This window comes from Callithrix jacchus, chromosome 8, assembly GCF_049354715.1.
Source record: "Callithrix jacchus isolate 240 chromosome 8, calJac240_pri, whole genome shotgun sequence".
NCBI lineage: Eukaryota > Metazoa > Chordata > Mammalia > Primates > Cebidae > Callithrix > Callithrix jacchus.
The window spans coordinates 104,994,137-105,013,542 of record NC_133509.1 but is presented as its reverse complement, the minus strand read 5'-3'; the positions used below and the strand labels follow the sequence as shown (position 1 = coordinate 105,013,542).

General features: G+C 49.9%; 1 protein-coding gene across 6 annotated transcripts in view; it reads right to left on the bottom strand.

The window, feature by feature from the left end:
- Positions 1-19,406, bottom strand: part of SMOC1 (SPARC related modular calcium binding 1) — a 158,068-nt gene that overhangs the window by 3,189 nt on the left and 135,473 nt on the right. For 2 of the 6 annotated variants that reach the window (XM_035260835.3, XM_035260839.3), the window contains exons 11-12: positions 15,190-15,434; positions 5,948-8,050 (exon numbers count right to left, since the gene is read on the bottom strand). In XM_035260835.3, the coding sequence (XP_035116726.1) occupies positions 8,034-8,050; positions 15,190-15,434 (262 nt within the window). In that variant the 3' untranslated portion in view covers positions 5,948-8,033. Of the gene's footprint in view, positions 1-5,947; positions 8,051-15,189; positions 15,435-19,406 lie in introns of those variants that run through there. The other 4 variants (XM_035260836.3, XM_035260840.3, XM_035260837.3 and 1 more) reach the window with 2 other exon arrangements.

Below are 19,406 nucleotides of genomic sequence, written 5' to 3'. Positions count from 1 at the left end.
TTGGCATGTTGCTCCATTTTCCATGGACCAGTACTTTTGGGTAAGGGAGTACGAAAAGGTACATCAGATGAATTCTTAAGTTGCAAGCCCAATCCTTCATATTCTCATTTGCAATTTCCCCCAGGTAATTAGGACAATGACCTCACCCAGTTCATGAACACAAAATGACTAGGAGGAAGCCTCTGCTTCTAATTCATCAGAACCAGAACTTTTCCTTGGCGGAAGCATTTCTCCATTGGTCATTGGGACTTCCAAACCTGCTGAGACCAAAGCTATAGAAACAAAGAGTAAGAGTCTTCAAGTGGGTTATTAGGCGTAATAATGAAAGGGATCACCCATCTCTACCCTTTAGTCTCCAGAATTATGATCCCATCTATGGGTAGATAACACTACATATTGGCCCCCAATTACAGCATATACTGCATTCAGTATGATAGTATTGTCTTCTAGCTGGTGCTGTAATTGAGTCTGAATCAGGTAATTCCACCTTTGGGTAATGGGAAAAGTGGTAAGACCAGTGATTCTGGTCAGACGATGTTGTGAAAAATATCATTGCAATGGATAAAGCATTTGAAGTCCATAAATGGACATGCTAGCAGGAACAGTATGGGCAAGAAAGGCAAATCATACCCAGAATATGAGTCTATCCTCTGTGAGGACTGACTGCTACCTTTTCCATAACGACAACTGTCCAGCGAAATCAATCTGGCACCACATAACCTGCTGGCCTTCTTGGGAGATATTGCCATGTCAGTGGCTCCTCAGTTGCTTCTGCTGTGAGCAGGTCATACGCTCATCAGTGGCAGTAGCTAAATGGGCCTTGGCGAGAGGACAGTCATGCTGTGAGTCCAAGTACAGCCTCCATCCCTGCTGACATGCCATTTTGTTCATGGATCCACTGAACCAGCATCAGGGTGGCTAGAGAGAGCAGCCAACTAATTTTAATGACAGTCATAGCTCATGACAGCATGAGTCATATTGAGAACATCTACCACCATGGCTGCTCTCTGATAGGCATTTGTGTGGGGCACAATGGGCCCCATTCCACACATGGAATTCCTAAATTCCAAATTTTTCTTGCCACCAATTAGCTTCAAGTCCTCAACAAGGCAGTCCCCCATCATCTGCTGCATGAGTTGGTGTAGATCCATGACTCAGGCCCAAGTGGACAGTTCCCTGTCCGGCCTGAAGTCCTGCCCACTGGGAAGATTTCCGTCCGCCACAGTCTTTGAGGGTCATCCGTGAGTAGGGCTGTAGATGGCACTGTCCACTTCTGGCTGGTGCTGGCATACTGTGCAGAATTAGGTTCATGCTTTTTTCTCATTTATTCACTGGTCACAGGGAATTCCTCATGAAGTCAAAGTGTGGTTGAGGGAAAGGCAGCAAAGTTGTTACCTGGAGCTACCACAGGAGTGAAAACCACCTGTTTGCGCAGGTTACTTGTGCTTTCTTGACCTGATGGGGCTGTTTTCCCTATATACATACCATTTCCATTTTGTAATGGAATACTTCCAAGCAAGCTCAGTTTTATAATTTAATGGATAAGGTACCCAGTTCTACATGGGTAGGTTAAGTCATATGTTATTTGGTGTTACTCCTTCCCTGCTTGTGTCCTGAGGAGTCCTAATGGGGTCCAGCATTTAATTAATGCTGCAGTTTGGGCTTGGTCTGTATCGTCACGGTCCTTGCAGCTATAGGAGAGGAGAGACTCCTCTTTAAAGTTTCCTGGGAGGAATTCCAGTTATTCCTGTGCATATTCACAGCTTTCAATTTGTCCTTTCCCCCATGTATGTTCTCTAGGGTCATACAAAAAATCCGGTGATGCCATAATTTTTGAAATCACTGCAATTGCCCTAGGAACCAAGTATTAGAACCGCTTGATCTCCCAGCACATTGCCCTCCACTTTATTCTCTGCCCCATTCAGTGATAATGTGAGTATTCGTCATGCCACCCTTTACCATGGGTCCTATTTACCCTCATCAAGGAGGCTGTCCTTGAGCTGCTCATGACCAACCCAAACCCAGAGTTCCACTTTATGAGTTTGTTTCCTATAGCGTCAGTTCTGTATCACTCAGAATCCCAAGAGAAACACATGCAACATTTCAATTAGAATGGTCCAAAGATATGGACAGAAAATCAGAAATGCAGGGCTAGTGGCAGTGGGGCTATTACCACCCCTAGACCCAAGAGGCAGGGGAGGAGAGGTTTCAGGAACTGAGAAGGAGAGAGAATCAGGTAGATAGGCCTCTTAGAGAGGAGTGATACTTTTCAGTTGAAAAACACAGCCAGCCCAAGACAACCTTACGGGGAATAAACACACTGTCCTCCCTCAACTCCCACTCTCCCATCTCCCATTAGACCCCTGGTCAGCCAGGGAGCACAATGGATGCCACGCATAGGAGTCAGTGCCCCAGGCAGGGCACACGGCAGGTGAAGAAGGGGGAAGAATGGCTTAGAGAGGCAAGCAGGAGATTTCTGCATACCACATAGAGTTGTTGCAATGATTTCATAAGATAACAGGCTTAGCAAAGTGCCTGACATACAGTAAGAACTCCTCGGCAAAAAGACACTGAGGAGGCCCAGAAAGGTGAAGCCAATGGCTCAAGGACACACAGTTAGTTCTTAGCAAAACGAGGCTGAGGACCCCTGTAGTAAGTGCTCTCTCCACTGGCCCTGCCTTTCCTGCCAAACTGTGTAGTTTTGCTGCTGATATTAATCCATTCCGCCATCCTTAGCTTTCCTTTGGAAGTTATTGCTCCGTAATGCAGCCCACATCATACAGTTTTGCAATAGCATGTGCATCTCGTCACGCTCTCTCTACCTCATTTCACTGCCTTATCAGGTATAGCTCATTATACCTTTCCCTAAACAACTCAACATCTGACACAGTGCACTACTCAACATCTCAGTAGACACACTTCTTTCCATCATTTAATGGACTTTCCCATCTGTACATGTTATATGCCTCTTTAAATGCATAGCAAAGCAATCCCTATTAAGAATACTGAATTAGGAGTTGAAAGAAGTGAATTCTAATTCTGGCTCCACCACAAGCTAACTGTTTGACCTAGAGAAGGCCACTTTGCCTATCTATTGAGATTTTTAGATTTTTCCATGTATAACCATTAGAATAGGGGATTTTTCAGGCTCCTCCCAGTGCCAGGCTCACTGATGATACAAAGAAGGAGGAGGATGACTGACAGATAGTGAGCTCCAGCTTTGTACTAGGCACTGTGCTGAGTGCATTACCCTTGTTATCTCACTGCGGCGACACAGCAGTGAGAAAAACGCCTTTCTGTTTTGAGCCTGGGAGGTGGGAGGGGTGTGCTTACTTCAGCTTATCCTGGTCTCTCCTGACTGAGTCTTCTGAGCAGTTGAGCAGTGAGTCTACCATTGTATGGAGAGACCACATCCAAGTATGCAGGGCATGTGACCATCGAGTGTGTGAATTCTCAGGGTTGCCCCGCACTAGTAGACAGGCCTGGTCTGGGGTGCCACATACAGGAGGTCGACCAGTAGCTAGAGTTGGTGCTCTGGCTAGGAGGATACAGGCAAGAGAGCTTTCACAGAGTGCATGCTGACAGAGGAAAACAGGGCAATGCAGAGTGTAAAGGGAGCAGGGGCTGCTTGGGTGAGAGGTTGGTTGAAGGTGGCGTAGAAGAGTGTTTCAGTTCATCCGTTTAACAGCTGTGAAGAGCATTTTGAGAGGTGCAGTGTCTGGAAAATGGATCAAACTTGAACTCATATGACATACTAGATATGTGTGTAAATAAACTTATGACATAAAAAAAAGGAATTGGCCAGAGTGCCCCACCAAGACTTGACAAGAAATGACAAGAGAGACTTGTGCCCCATACATAGCACAGACATTTGCAGGAGTAGACAGGCAGGAACCAAGGTCATGACCCTTTTCCTTATCAACTCATGAAAGGCACACAAGGGGAATATTGGCTCCAGCCCTAGGGTTGAGAGCTTGATTCAGCAGTGCTGCATGAAAACATCGTTTCACCTATTTCTACCTGTGTAGTAGAAAAAGGCCCAATGCCACAGACCAGAAGTTCAGGGTGCCTGGAAGTTCTCTTCGGCCTCCTTGGGGGACACAACTGTGGCCTTGCAGGTCATTCAGGAACTTGGGATTAAATGGCTAGATGAACAGCCTGGCAATCTAGGTCTTTTGTTTGTTTTGTTTTGTTTTTATTTTTTATTTTTTGGTGTTTTGTTGTTGTTGTTGATCTACAAGGCGGTGTGTGCTTCCAGCTTCCCGTCCCACTTGGACCCTTTTGGGGACCAGGAGTAAGGATGGGCCTGTTGGAGGAGGCAGTCCCTCAGGTCTGGGGCTCCTTCTCTGTCGGCATCATAGTGGCCCTGAAAAGATGCCTGGCCCCAGCAGGAATTACCTCTCAGCACCTTGACTAAAAATGTCCCTAGTCTTCCTCACCCCACAGAGGCTGCGCATTGCTCGGGAAGCTCCAGGTGGAGGAAGGAACAGGATGGATCTATCTTGCACTTTTCCTTGCCTCTTGGTCCTACTGTCCTTGGTGAGCGCAGGGGAAGGCAGAAGGGGGCTGCAGCTTGCCCTGCAGTCGAGTGTGAGCTCAGGCCTCCCTCTTCCCTTGCCAGGCTAGGGGCTCTCTGCTGGAGGCAAGGTCAACCCCAAACCTCCAAGTGAAGTCCTACAGGGACAAATGCCTGCCTTATTTCTCTTCTCCAAATCCCAGAAGCCTGTACAGGCCTCAGCAAAGTGGTGGCTTCTAAAAAGAACCTTAACTGCTCTTCTGCACTCACTGCTGGATGGAACTTCCACCAGGGCCCAAGCTGGACAGGCAGGAGGCAGCTGCAGTTCTAACCCTTCAAGTAAGGCAGCAAGGAGTGAGCTGAGCTCCAGGCCTGGAGTCACAAAATCTAAGGATGACTCCTGCTCTGCCCTTCCAGCTGGGTTACCCCAGCAAGTCACTGAACTCTTGAGTCTGAGTCCACACTTGGGAAATAGAACAGTGATGCCTGTGTCACTGGGTTGTGGTATTCCATACATATAACAGGGCCTGTATATGCAGCAGACAGTGCCTGGCACTTGGTAAGTGTGCAGTGAACTGCCTGTCCTCTCTTCTGAGCTGCGAGGAAGGACCAGCCCTGGACGAGGACGGGCCTGTGTGACCACATTCTAGGGCTTAGACCCTGTCCCAGGAAAGCTTAGCTGGAGGAGAGTTTTACAAGAGGAATTAACTTCTGTTCACCTGCAAAGATGGGGCAGAGTGTGGCACAAGGAATCTGGAGAAGGTTCTCAAGGGGGTGGTTGAGGAGGTCATTTCCAGGGACAGCTGTGTGTGCAGGGAGGAAAAAAAGGAAAAGAGGCTGGTCGTGCTGGAGAAACCCCAGAACCTCCATCCCTGCTGCTACTTCTCATCCGGGAGTTCTCCAGCTCTGCAAACCAGACCTGCAGCCTCAGCCAGAATAGATACCCCACACAACTGGGGCACAGACTAAAAATCCCCACTAGGGTCTGCTCCCCACCTATGGCTACATCTCAGCCTGGCATCTTGTCATCTGGATGGCGGCAATGTACCCACTTTTAGCAGCCTGAAGCCGTGGAATAGGCTCCTCCCCCAGCCCTGCCCCCAAAGCTCTGCCAGCAACATTCCCTATGTTCCAGTGAGAGGAAGGGAGTGGCAATCAGGGAAGGGCATCCGGTGGGGCAGATGCGTGGGTGGAGGTAAGAGGAAGAATTACAGAGAGTGCACTAACACTGTCAGCAAGGGAGTCCCCGCTCTAAGTGCAGTACCACCCAGTGACCACTTCCAGGACCCCTGCTCAGTTCATCATTGGCAGCACCTCAGATATCCCTGGATGGAAGTGGAGGGACCCCAAGCCAGAGAGACGAACTAAGCTTTCTAGGAAATCAAGCCTTTTCATTAGAGGAAACCACCCAAAGAAAGAGGCAATAGCCGCCAAGGTTTACCCATTTTTATTTTTTATAAAACACGCCACAAATAGTCTCCCTCTCTCCTTCACAAAGGAAAACCACACAACACTGCCTACACACATGATCTTGTGGGAGACAAGAAGCCTGGGAGATCATGTAGGTCCCGAACATCTACAGGCAGGTGCCGTCTCCAGGTGTGCATGCTTCCTCCAGGCCTGAAAGTGGGGCCAGGGTCTCCTGCGAGGCCCATTCAGCTCCAGCACGTTGAGTTCTCTCACTGGGGCTAGCGGGAGGAGGCCTCCTCTCCACCTTGCCACATCAGGGCAGGGCCACCCGTCATTCCTGAAACAACCTCTGGGACTTCTCTAGGATAGCAGGGACCTCCTCTAGCCCAAGATTCCATCAGAGCATGTCCTGAAAAGGCTGTGCTCCTCCCGCAGGAGCAGCGCTTGTGGTGCCAATGCCTTCCAGAACCGGAACAGGATACACAGTCTGCCAAGGTGGAGGCACTTATGGGGATGCTGGGATGGAATACAAGATGCAGATTTGCAAGGGTGAGCCGGTAAGGGCACCAGTCCAGGGCTACCCGACTTCCCTCACTGCCACCACAGTTGCTTATGGGAAGAGGCGCTAAGGGCCACTTGCTGCTCTGTCTGAAGGCCACTTGAATGGGCACAGCACCTGGGCAGAGGAAGCTGCGCCTCAGACCTGAAGGACGGGCAACGCACACTGGAATCCTGGGAAGACGGCTGTGATGCCTGAGGAAAGCTGGGCCGGGATTTCCTGGCGGAAAGCTGGGTTATCAGCCCTGCCCTTTTCGGGGAGGCAGAATAGGAAACCCAAGATCAGTTTTACTTCTGGAATTAGCTTAAAGCCTGGAAACCCATAACAAAACTTGAGGGAACAGGAAGAATGTCAGTACTGGGTTTAAAACAAAAAACAATGAAACAACTACAATGTTACCAACAGGGTGACTGACACCTCCCCCAACCCACCCACCTGGCCTGTGATGGCCACCAGGACAGCGGGAGATGGAGGAGAGGAGAGGTCACACCTGGTTCTGCCCCCAGTGCTGAGACAGCTGCGTCTCTGGGAGCCTCACTGGTAGGTTTGCCGGGAGGTGAAGTTCCCTGTTGGCGCTGCAGCCGTCATGCAGGCTTTCTGTCCTGTCCTCTCCCCTGCTTAGATATTAAACATCTGCTTTTAAAAAGGCCCTGCCGTGTGTCTTTCCATCCTTTGCCTCCCCTCTCGTGTTTTATACAGAGTAGATGCTAAGCACGGATGAAACGTTCCGAGTGATGTAATGCAAATCCCTTGTGGATAATTTGCTCAGAGGGTCACTAAGATACTGGTACAACCACCAACGCTGGGTCCTCTGGGGGTTTGGAGAGCAGAAACACATGGACCCTGTGAGAGCTGGTACCTGTGAGGTTATTCATGAGATCTGGACTCCCTTCCTCTCTCCTTAGCCCATCCTCCCTGGACAAGGCCAAGGGCCAAGTGACTTGTCAATTTTGATGACTAATGGCATGCGGTGATGCAATCCTCCCACTGGAAAAGAACTCATGGAGTCCGCGGTACAACTGCAGGACTCCCCTCTCTTTATACACAAGGGTCAGTCTCCAAACAGAAGTTTAGTAGGCCTCGGATAGAGTCCTGGGTTTCAGAAAGCTGGACTATGTGTCCAGAGCGCCTACCAGCCCCAGCAGGGAGAGGGAGAGAAATTAACAGCAATGCCAATGCCTGTACAGAAGAACTATACAATTTACACATATATTTATATACAGCATATAAATCTCTTCTCAGCCTCAACAACACCCTCCCCCACCCCCCAGAACCCCCTAAAAGTTGTCAGTAGCAGATCCAAAAACTTACAATAAGAGAAAGAATAAAGTGTTTCCCTTTCCTTTTCCCACTGTGGCATTAGATATCGGTGTTTTAAAATGAAACCAAAACAGAACACGCAAATAAGAGTTATTAAAAGTGCAAACATGGTGGGCACCACTTATGTTACATGGGATGTGGCCAGGCCATGGGCAACGCTGAAGGTTAGGTGTCTGGTGGTCCATCCTGTCTCCTGGACTCTCCACCTGCCTTTAGGTTTTCTGCTCCTTAGACAAGGCGTCCTACTGAGAGGAGGAAGGAGAATGCAAAAAAAAAAAAAAAAAAAAAGTTGGGGAGATATAAGCAAGAAGTTAGAGCTAGGTTTGTGAGCAATCCAATCATGTCCATCAGTTTCCCCACCAGGGCAGCCTTTTCCACCTGCTGCAGCTATGAGGCTAGGTGGGGCACAGGTCGCCTGGACTTGCAGATGAGCATGTTTTACAAGCCTGTCCTTTGCCACTGCGAGGCACCACTACGACAGCCGAAATAAGTCTGGCATTGGAGAGAACGAGGCTTTGCCTAGGAAGTGTGGGTTGCAAGGTGTGCACTCTGTTCAAATCACGCTACTCTCATATGCCAGCCTTTCAACCTGGGGCAGGGGTGGAAATGGCAGGGGTGTGCTTACAGGTGGGGATGGCAGAATCTCCTTGGCACTAACCCAATATTTCTCTCATGTCCTCAGCAAACAACTTGAAAATGGGAGCCTCAGTTACCTGGCCAATCCCTTCACCCCTGCTGTGCTACCAAATCCTCATGAGGGGGTTCACAGAGGGAGCAGGGGGGCCCAGAAAGGGCCAACTTACTGAAGAGGTTTGTGCCTGCTCATTTTCCCTGGGGGAAACTGCCAAGGCTACCACCTGCAACAAACCAGGAACATGTGACACCAAGGACCTCAACCCAGAGAACTGGCACCTTCTCCCATATCCTGGGTCCCCTCTGGCCCCCAGAATAAAGAGCAGAGTTGAGAAAGAGCAAAGAGGTGGTGTGGCTCTGGTTTCTGCTCTGTGGGCATCTATGGACCCAGGTGAACTTATTACTGGCCAGTGCCTTTACACAAAGTCCATTTTCCATAAGGCTGGCTCCTACTGGGCACCTCCTTGCAATCCCTCAGCTGTCCACTAAGAAGGGCTCTGGTGCTGATGCACATGGGCAGAACTGTCCCAGGTCTTGATTTCCCAAGTCACAAAATGTCAGAGTAGAAGGAATCCAGCAGCAACTGAGAGCAGATGAGTGACTTACACAAAGTCCAGGCTCATTCTGCTGACACCCACGTCTCCCCACAAGAGTCCGAGCCATTGTGGAAACTGCCATGCCTGCTCCAGCAGGACCTGGTCTCCTGAAAAGGAGCAGGGAGCTGGGGGCAAGCACATTAAGAGCTGAGCCTGCCCTGGGATGCTTAGGGCCACGTGACTCTGTGCACAATCCTGAAACTCTCTGGGTCAGTCTATAGCCTGGGACCTAGAACCACAGCTGCCTTGAGGATCCTCACAGAACTGCCTTGAGGATCCACTGAATTCATGGAGGAGGAGAAAGGGCTTTGAGGAGTGCACGGTGCTGCAGAACCCAAGCCCAGCTCCATGTCCCCTGGGTTATGCCAATATTCTTTACCACCGGAGAAAGAGAGACAGGACATGGGGTGGACTGGGCGGGGGGTGGATATTGGTTTACCTAATTTTACAGAGGAGGACATGAACTCTGAAAGAGGGTGACAGGCCCAAGGCAGGCAGGTGGGAAGTGGCAGAGCCAGGCTGCTGATTTCAAATCCCACCTTTCCTCCATTCCCTCCAGAGCCACTTCTCTCCATGTCAAGTAGAAATGTCAGTACATCAAAAAAGGAGGCACACAGCAGTCCCGCCCACCAAGCTGAGAGGTATGAAGTGAAATGGACAGCCAGCCGAAACCGGCTCTCTTTCGTAGAGGCTTCTGTGCTAATCCTGTTACCTAAGTCCTATCACTTAATACTCAGAGTGACTTTATTTGAGAGTGATAAAATTATCTCCATCTCAGGATGGTGAAACTGAGGCTTGGAGATGTTAGATAACCCACCCAGGATGGCACAGCTTCCATGTGGCAAAGTGAATTCCAACCTAGCTAGCTGCCCCCAGTATCATGCTCCGAGCTGCCAGGGAGGACTGAGGAGAAGAAGGCTGAGCCCCAGGCAGGTGATATCCTCAGACAAGGCAAAAGAAGAGCTGGTAGTTCTGAGAAATGAAGGCACTAGACCCCACCCCACCTGTCTCACAGGACGGTGACAATGATCCCAGTGAAGGTGCTTTATAAATTGGGAAAGTTAAGAAAGAGGCATATTATGCAGAGAATTCAGCTCTCCAGGGAGGAATCTTGTTGGTAAAATATCTATGTTCAAGTGCTATTTCCAAAAATTCAGTCCCTTGGACCCAAAACTTGGCTGGTCCCCAAGGCTCTGCATCCTTTCCCAAGTTGGCTTCTGCCCCCACCAGCATGCAAGCCCCTTGCAACCCACCAGGGGGCACCGCACAACACCAGATGGATGACCAATGCATAGGCTCTGCTCCCGAGCCGCCGCACACCATCTACCCCAGGGGTTTTTCTGCCCCCGCGCAGAACAGAGGGATGGAGGGAGCAGTTCTGAAAGTCACGCCTTCAGCCCCTGGACATGTTCCTCTACTGCTACCAATTTCTTTTGCGCCTTCACTGTGTACCAGGTACCGTGCTAAGTTCTTCACACACACCTGATTAAATCCTCACCAAATCATTGAGGCAGGTACTATCTTCTCCACTTTGCAAATGGGGAAATGGAGGCTTGGAGAGTTTAGGTAACTTGCCAAGGGTTACAGACCCAGCAGGTGGCAGAGCTGGGATTAAAATCAAGCCAGGCCTGTCTGACCTCAGGGCCTCTGCTCTTTCTCCAGCCCCAACTTGTGCCTGATCATGGTCTCCCAGGCCACTCCTGGGCCTCCCAACAGTGGTCCGGCATCCCACAGGCACTGCCTGCCTGGAAACTGTGGGCTTCCCAGCTCAGGTTGCTGGTGGCACCCTCACCCCCAAAACACCTTCTACTCCTGCCCACACTGCCCCCAGGCCGGTCTGCCCCCCACCCCCCACTTCCCCAGACTACCCACTGGCCACTCTCTTGGCTTCCCCAGGCAAGCAACAATGGCCTGCTCACACAAGGCGACATCTTCAAACATGCTGGGGTCCTTCTCATGGAGAGGACAGCAGTCTGGCCCAGGAATCCTAAGGCTAGGCCAAGCACCAGCAGTGGTGGTACCTCACATGTACCCTTGAGCAAACGGCTACCCCTCTCTTGGCTAGCCTTGACTCCTAGATTGCAAAGTAGACTAGATTACCCAAGGAGACTTCTAGCTCTGGACTGCATGGGTCTATTGCAGTGTGTCCCGTGGTATGTGCTGAAAGGGAGAGTGGGGACAGAGGAATCCTTTCTGCCTCTCCATAGGCTTTAAGTCTACGCAGCCTCTACTTCACCCCACCCCATTGATCGATCCTATATATTCTCTTCCTCTTATCTCAGGGTTCTACTCTCCCTCACTCCACCATGCACATACGCAGACACACACACACATACGCACAATGCATGCGCACATACGTATAGACATGCACACACAGCCATACTTAAAGACACACGTGTAGCCCATATACCAAGAGACACAGACATGCACATTCAGACCTACCCAGAGAGACGTGCACAGACACGTGCATATACATGCGGAGACATGTCACAGACACGGGCTCTCTGGGTAGACTGTCAGCTAGGCAATGTGTTTAGGGGTCGACAGTAATTCCAAAGCTCTCCGGTCTTTATAGTCCTACCTTTGAGGTGGATTATTGGGCTAAGAAGAATGACAGTTGCATTCCAAAGCACCCTAGGGGCCTCTGCAGGCAAAGCTTTGAGGATAACTGAAAGTAACACTTGTTCCCAGCTGAGCCTGGGTCGAGAAGGAACATCCAGATGACCAGTGATCTCTAAATGCTACATTCCAGTTCACAGTTTTCTCTGGATGCTTCTGTCAGGTCCTATGTGTCAGCTGAGACTGACAGACACCTGGCACCTGGAAAGGCTTCAGAGGAAGGCTAGGAGGGCTCCCTGAGCTCGGTGGACCTGAGGTCACCACACTCAGCCATTGTTTGACTTCTGTGTGCTGTGCAGACCAGGACTAGCAGCATGGGAAGGGGGCAGAAAGCAGTGTCAGTACAGAGCATTGTCGCTCAGCCCAGGAGTGCCCCTGGTATGCCTGGATACCATGAACACTGGATAGTCTCTTCCCGATATTGGCCATCTGCTGTGCTCTGCAAAAGGACCACAAATTCCAAGTGTGTCAGAGCGTAATGTCGCTGGAAGGGGCAACCCCCTCATCCATTCATTCTTTCACTTGTTCATTCATTTCACAAGGACTTAATGAACGACTAGGTGCCATGTACTGTGCTAGAGGTTAGAAACTGAGAGAGAGGTAATTGGAACAGTAAAGTGCAATACAGTGTGACAAGTGCTACTGAGAGAGGCAGTCATCTTATGAAGAAGAATACTAATACTAAACTGAGTTATTTCAATGGCTCGGGCACTATGGGAACTGCTTTCACTCACTGTCCCATTTAATCAGCACAACAGTCCTATGAGATAGACTCCAGCATTATTCCCATTAGACAGATGAAGAAACTGAAATGCAGAATGGTTCAGTCATTTGTACTGAACTGAAATCCAAAACGCTCCAAAATCCAAAACCTTTTAAGCGCTGACATGATGCTCAAAAGACATGCTCACTGGAGCACATCAGATTTCAGATTGGTGATTTGGGATGCTCAGCCAGTACATGTAATGTAAGTATCACAAAATCTGAAAAAGTTCCAAACACTTCTGGTCCCAGGCATTTCAGATAGGGGACACTCAAGCTGCAAAAGAGCAAGGCCGGGCAGAGGCCGGGTTTGAACCATGACATTACTGAGTCCTGGAGACTCCAAGTACCATGGGAACAGAGAAGCATCCTCATCAGACAGGCATGCCCAGAGTGGTGAAGTCACACACCAGCAAGCCTCAGAACCAAGGCCACAAACAGCCACGAAGGGCGCGGCTCCCAAGCGCAGGTTCCTATGGGAATCCATCCATTTCCCATGCTATTCTTTGGGTTTATGCTGACAGCTGAGGAAGAAGGAAGATGCCTTATTGTCTTCTTCTGCTAAACTCTCTCCCTAGGTAATCTTACCTTTTCCAAAGCTTTCATTTCAAATAAGTCAGCATCACCCAAATCTGCATCTTCAGACCCCTCACCTGCATTACAGAGCCACTCATCCTTCACATGCATCCAACTCAACATGTCCAAACCATATTTGGGTCTCCCCCAGCCCTCTGCACCTAACCTGCTCTTCCCTCCATGTTGCACATCTCAGTGAGCAGCCCTGCCTCCAGCAGCACAAACTCACCTTTGCTCCATACCCAACTTGATCTCCAGTCACCCATTTCTCTCCATCCCCCTCACATGCTGTGTTTTCATAACCTGACCCCCCATCACTCTAGCCTGGACTGTGCCATGCCTCCTATTGGGTGACCCTGCCTTGCCCATTTCCAATCCATGTCCCACCCTGCGGCCAGAATACTTTTTAAAGAAAAACTGATACTAACAATTCTCTGATTGAACCCCTTCAGCAGCTTTCCACTACCCTCATAAAGTCTAAATTCTTTCACCTGAATTTAAGAACTCTCCAACTTCACCTCGCCTCTTGTCACCACCCCAGCTCTTCCTATCGCTGTTAAAATATTCATTTCAGTCACACACACATCTTTCAGCTCATTGAAAACTGTTTCCTCACTTCCAGAGCTTCTCACTCCTCATTTGCCTCAGCTTAGAACACTCTTAGTCTCCCGACCCGTCTGCTTGGCCACCTCCTACTTACGTTTCCAGTGTTGGGTTAGACCATAGGTTGGCAAATTTATCTGCAAGAGACTAGATAGTAAATATTTTAGGCTTTGTGGGCCATGTACAGTCCCTGTTATATAATCTTCTTTCGTAAAAATCGTACAGACCTTTACAACTGCAAAAAACATTATTAGTTCATGGGCTGCACAAAAGCAGGCTGCAGACTGGATGGAGCATTCAGGTCTTTGTTTGCTGAGCCCTGCTTTAGGCACCACTTCCTTCACAAAGGTTTCCAAGGCTGTCTGCTCCTTAGTGTCTTGGGTGTCCCTATATATGTTGCTACAATGCTCTGTGCTTGCTCTACTGTGACAGAGATGATTAGCTGTTTGCCAGAATTCATGCTGCCCTCGTCCTGGGTTTCCTTCCCTAGTGACTGAGTTCTCGCCAGTGAATTATGAGCAGGAATGTGTAACATTTTCAGGGCTGGCCCATATAACCCAGCCTTCCTAGTGACCAAGTTCTGGCCAGTGAAATACCAGTGGAATCAGTGTCATTGCCACTGAAATACCAGCAAGAATGAGGGTCATTTCCAGTGAAATACCAGCAAGAATGAGGGTCATTTACAGTGAAATACCAGCAAGAATGAGGGTCATTTACAGTGAAATACCAGCAAGAATGAGGGTCATTTCCAGTGAAATTCCAGTAAGAATGAGGCTCATTTCCAGGGAAATACCAGCAAGAATGAGAGTCATTTCCAGTGAAATACCAGCAAGAATGAGGGTCATTTCCAGTGACATACCAGCAAGAATGAGGGTCATTTCCAGTGAAATACCAGCAAGAATGAGGGTCATTTCCAGTGAAATACCAGCAAGAATGAGGGTCATTTCCAGTGAAATACCAGCAAGAATGAGGGTCATTTCCAGGGAAATACCAGCAAGAATGAGGCTCATTTCCAGGACTGGCCCATAAAACTCCCTCACATGTGCTGCTTCATGTCTACTCCATCTGGTTGACTAAGGCTGGAGATGACTCCCAGAGTAACCTTAGAAGCCACATGATGAAGACAGCTGAGTCACTCTCAGCCTGGATCCCAGAGTGACTATAGAGAGCAATCCCTGTCCCTACTCCTTCCCCTACACACACACACACACACACACACACACACACACACACATACCCTATAACATGTGACCATGCTGAACTATTACACGTGCTAGACAAAAATTTTCCACTGTTTTGAGCCATGATGTATGGGTCTACTTGTGACTGTAGCCTGGCCCACCCTAGCACACTCTCACAGCACTTACCACAGCGTATGTGAGTGCTTATTTAAGCTCTGTCTCCTGTGCAAGGATAGGGACCTTATCAGTCAATTCCACCACCGTCTCAAACATCTCGCATGAAGCATAGCACACTCCCAGCAAATAGTTGTTGAATAGGTGAGTAGCTGGGATCTCATGTATCAGAGAGCCCTTGGTCCCGTGCCTGGGTGTGGGCAAGTATTGAAAGGCCAGGAGCACAGGGAGAGGACTCACCTTCTTTGCTAACGCCCAGGCAGCCCTTCAGCTCGGGCAGTGAGATGACCTTGTCCTTGTTCAGGTCACAGTAGTCGGTGAAACGCCGGGCACATTTCTTGGGCTTGGCTTTCTTCTTCACATAGCGCTTGAAGGGTTTCATCTCCCGCTTGTTAATGTCATTGCTGCTATTGCTGTCCAGCTGGCCGAAATACCAATGCACCACTCGCTCCTCCAGGGTGTGGCTGGGGTCTGGCTCTGAGAACCTGGGCCATTGTCAAACACCCCCACCCCAGAGAACACCACTCAGGATCTTGCAGGAACTGTCAGTCCTGCCGTGACTACTTCACAGAAGGTCAGGTAGAAACGGCTCCTCCAAGCCAAAGTCACCCAGAGCAGCTCAGCCTGTGGCAGCATCAAGCCATCTCTGACTCAAATCCCAAGAATGGACAATTCTTTTCTAGTGGCTCCCCAAGTGGATCCTTATTACATGAACATGCCTTGCCATCTACCAGAGCCGGAAGTGTTTTTGTGCATGATGGATGCTCAAGACGAACTGACTTGATCTAATTCACCGAATAAACCAGAGCTAGAATCCAAATGGTCCTTCCCCTGGCCTAGCACTCACTGCAGACAAGCTGCTCATCACAGGTAAGCATGTGCCCTGGGATGGACGTGACTCTGGGGAAAGTGCTCTGAGCATCCACCGCACACCCAGTGCCAGTCTGGGCCCTGGAGGGTGCACCCCTGGCCGAAGCGGCTCACTGTCTCTATGAGACAGAGCCACAAAAGTGAGAACAGTAATGACAACTGAATGTGGAGTGTGGGTTTCCCACGGTCCATCACTGCTGGACACCCAGTGCAGCAGGAATTGAGAGAAGAGGGCAACTGGGACAGACACAAACAGGAGCTCTAAAACTGGAAAAGCCTGGACCGACTGGGGATGCATCTCTCCAGCCCGAGGTTTTAGTCAGGAGGTCTGGGGTGGGCCCAGGAAACTACCTACCTACCAACACCACCAGGTGATTCTGCTGAGAAACACTGGACTAGAGTCACCAAGAACATTTCCTGGAGTCCAGAGGTGATCACAACCATGTCTGCCACAGTCCCCCATCAAGTTACAAGACCGACGTCTCTGTGTATGCAATGGCCTACCCAGCTATGTTATGTACTTAGCTGTGTCCCATTTTCTTCCAAAAAGGAGTCAGGGTGATAATTATGATTTACAACTTTTTAAGCCAATAATGGGTTTATTATAGAGGGACTGACTGGATCACTACCAGGAGAATGGAACCCCATGAACCCCAAGCTCCTGTTCCCAGGGCTTGGCACTGAGTGAATGTGATCGAGGCCCTTGTGCACTTCCCTGGGGAAGGAGAATAAGGTTGAGGTTGGAAGTCCCACATTCACATCCTCAGAGTCCAGGACACTGGGACAGAGCCTGTGATACCAGAGGTCGAAATCGGGGCAGAGAGCTCACTGTTCCACAGGGATCCTGGACCAGGGTTCAAGGCCTGTCTGCACGTTCTGAAGCTGCTCCTGGTGGGAAAACTATTCAAAGCACTTGTCATGCCACCCTCTCTTCTCTGGGGTTTGAAAGGTTTCCAGAAAGGAGATCATCTCTGACCCTTCCCCTATGAACAAGTCAGCAAACTTCCTCCTCTTCCACCCATCCCCACAGGTAACCTCCAAGTTCAGGTAAAAAGAAGTTACATTATGGGGGAAAAGAAAGCCATCCATCCATCCATCCCTGTTAGATGCCTATTCCTAATTAGGTGAATTTCAGTCTTGGGCAGGTACTCCGGGCATCCTGGACTGATTCCAGGAGGATGCAATTAGTGGATCTGCCAGGGGGACCTCATCCTGACAGGTTTAACTCAGTACCTGGCCGAAGGTGTGAGGAACCGTGGAGATCTCCTCTAACTCTTAGGAGATCTGCTTAGTCTGTCATGGAAACCAGGCTCAGGAGGTCTTTAAAACAGGCACGAAGTTATTCACTGCAGACCTCAGATTTTGTCACTGCCAGCATAGGCAGTGTTCTGGTGTTTTCCATCTTCTCCTATTTTACCTGCAATATTCACTCTTAGATGGCCCCTTTGGTATATACCAGCTGCACAGGCAGAAATTTCTGTTGGGATGCTCTTGGTGCAGGTAGGGGAATGACCCGTCTGTCCCTGCCTTTCCCTAAACAGCAGCGAGGACACAGGCTGTGAGGGAGAGACAGAAGGCCCCCAAGGAAGGGAACTGGGTTCTCTCAGACAATGGGGGAGGCACTCAGGGACCTTCCTGCTCAGCCCCCCACCACCAGGGAGCCATGAGAGTTCCAAGGCAAAGGCAGCTCTTCCTTTAACCTTTAGGCTCAGTATAGCGTAATGTCTACCTAGAGGCTGGAATAATAAAGCCTCAGTCGCTGAGACGGGAAGGGATGAGGTCATCCCACCCAGAGGCCCTGCCAGGGGAGGCACGTCCCTCCAACACGTGTTTCTGGGGCTCCCATCTGTCCAACTTTCAGCAACTCCATTGATAGAGCTCCGCCACCCACCTTCAGGCTATTTTGCAGCAAGAAGCAGTTCTTCTTCCTGACTTTACAACCTCCAAGAGTTTCCTTCCACGCCTGAGAGTGACCATCATCTGGCTCCTGCCCCTTTCCCTGCCTCTCTTCTGACTTTCCCTTTCTGCCATCTCCTTACCAGAAAAACAACATTTCGACTCTCTTCACTCCCATCAGGACCTCCCAGTGCAGGGAAACCATGACATCTGATTGCTGCCCACAACCCTGCCTGGCTCCCAGGTGAGCCACTGGGCTAAGATGCGCAGTGCTCACCACCTTGGGAGAGATACTTTGAGCCTCTCCAAGCAGTGCCTCTGGGCTCCTTCTAACACTGCCACGAGCCACAGCCTGCCCTGTGGGGCCTGAGTGTCCTGCTGCCTTCCTCCCTCCTTCCCAGCTAGCATGATACTCTCTGCTTCTGAACTCCTTTGGCTGCCAAAACCACCCCAAAACCTCCAAGTAAGAGAGCCCAACCTCTACCTGTAAGCTGGATACCCCGAGGGTCATCCAACACTTTGGCAAGGCCAAACTCCAAGTACATTAATAGCAGAACTTCTCAGCTTTGAGTCCATGAAGGATTGCGGACCCTCTGAGAACCTACCCAAAGATGTAGGCTCTCTCTCTAGAGAAATGCACATACACAGAGAAGCCTGCAGATTTTAGGAGAGTAACGGACTCCCTAAAGCCCATTAAACGTCCCTGGACTCAGGTTAAAAAAAAAGACAGAAACAAAACTCTTGATCTGGAGGAATGGAGGCTCTAGCCATGGCCCAGGGAGAGTGTTTAAGCACAATGCTTCTAGGAGAAGACGGAGGGAGACAAAACGACAGCAGCTGGGAGGGGTTCTGGGCTAGTTTCCCTGTTTCCAACAAAACTATTGGAGGCAATGGATTTTAAAACTGTGTAAATCAAGTTTCTGGCCTGGCCACAGCCTTAAGTCACAGAGGACATTGAGAGCAGGTACCCACCATGCTTTATGCAAGCTCTTGGCTAAGACTGGGATCCAGCGGGAGTCCTGGCACAGCAGTAAGTGTGTGCAAAAGAAGACCCAAGAGCCCTCTGTTAATGGAACAGAATCTGAGATTTTTTCCTGTGGGGGTGCTGGATAGACATGGAGCAGGGAGGCCTCCCCCAGAGCTTCGGGAGTCTCTCAAGCAGTCTTTGCTAGAGACTTTCCATCACAATTAGGCCCCCTCAGTCACCCACTGACACCCTAACAGCAAAGCCACAGCCCAAGTCTTGCAACCTCCCTCTTTTCCTCCCAGCTCCAGGCTTACACTGACCTCAGGCTCCCAACATATTCCACTGGAGGCCAAGACCGCTGAATTCAATGCTGCTCATCAGGCAAAGGCTGGGGACCTAAGTCAGAGGGAGCGAGGGCTCCTTGGGATCAGGGTAACAGCGCTCACTTGTCTACACTGCAGACTTCTCCATGGGTAATGTTCTACTTCTACTAAAAGGGCCCACTGGGTAGGTAGAATATCCAAGTTTCCTTGAATGTGGTAGGGAAAGACACACCCAAATGACACCAAATTCCAGATTTTGGAAGACTATGGTTCAGACAATATGAGCCAGACAACGCCAGTGTCTGCACTACCTCTGGGCTGTTTTTGTGGCTGTCCTGTTGACTTTTGCCCCCAGGGATGAGGAACCCCACTAGAGCCAAGTCCCTCCCCCAGCTGGCCTC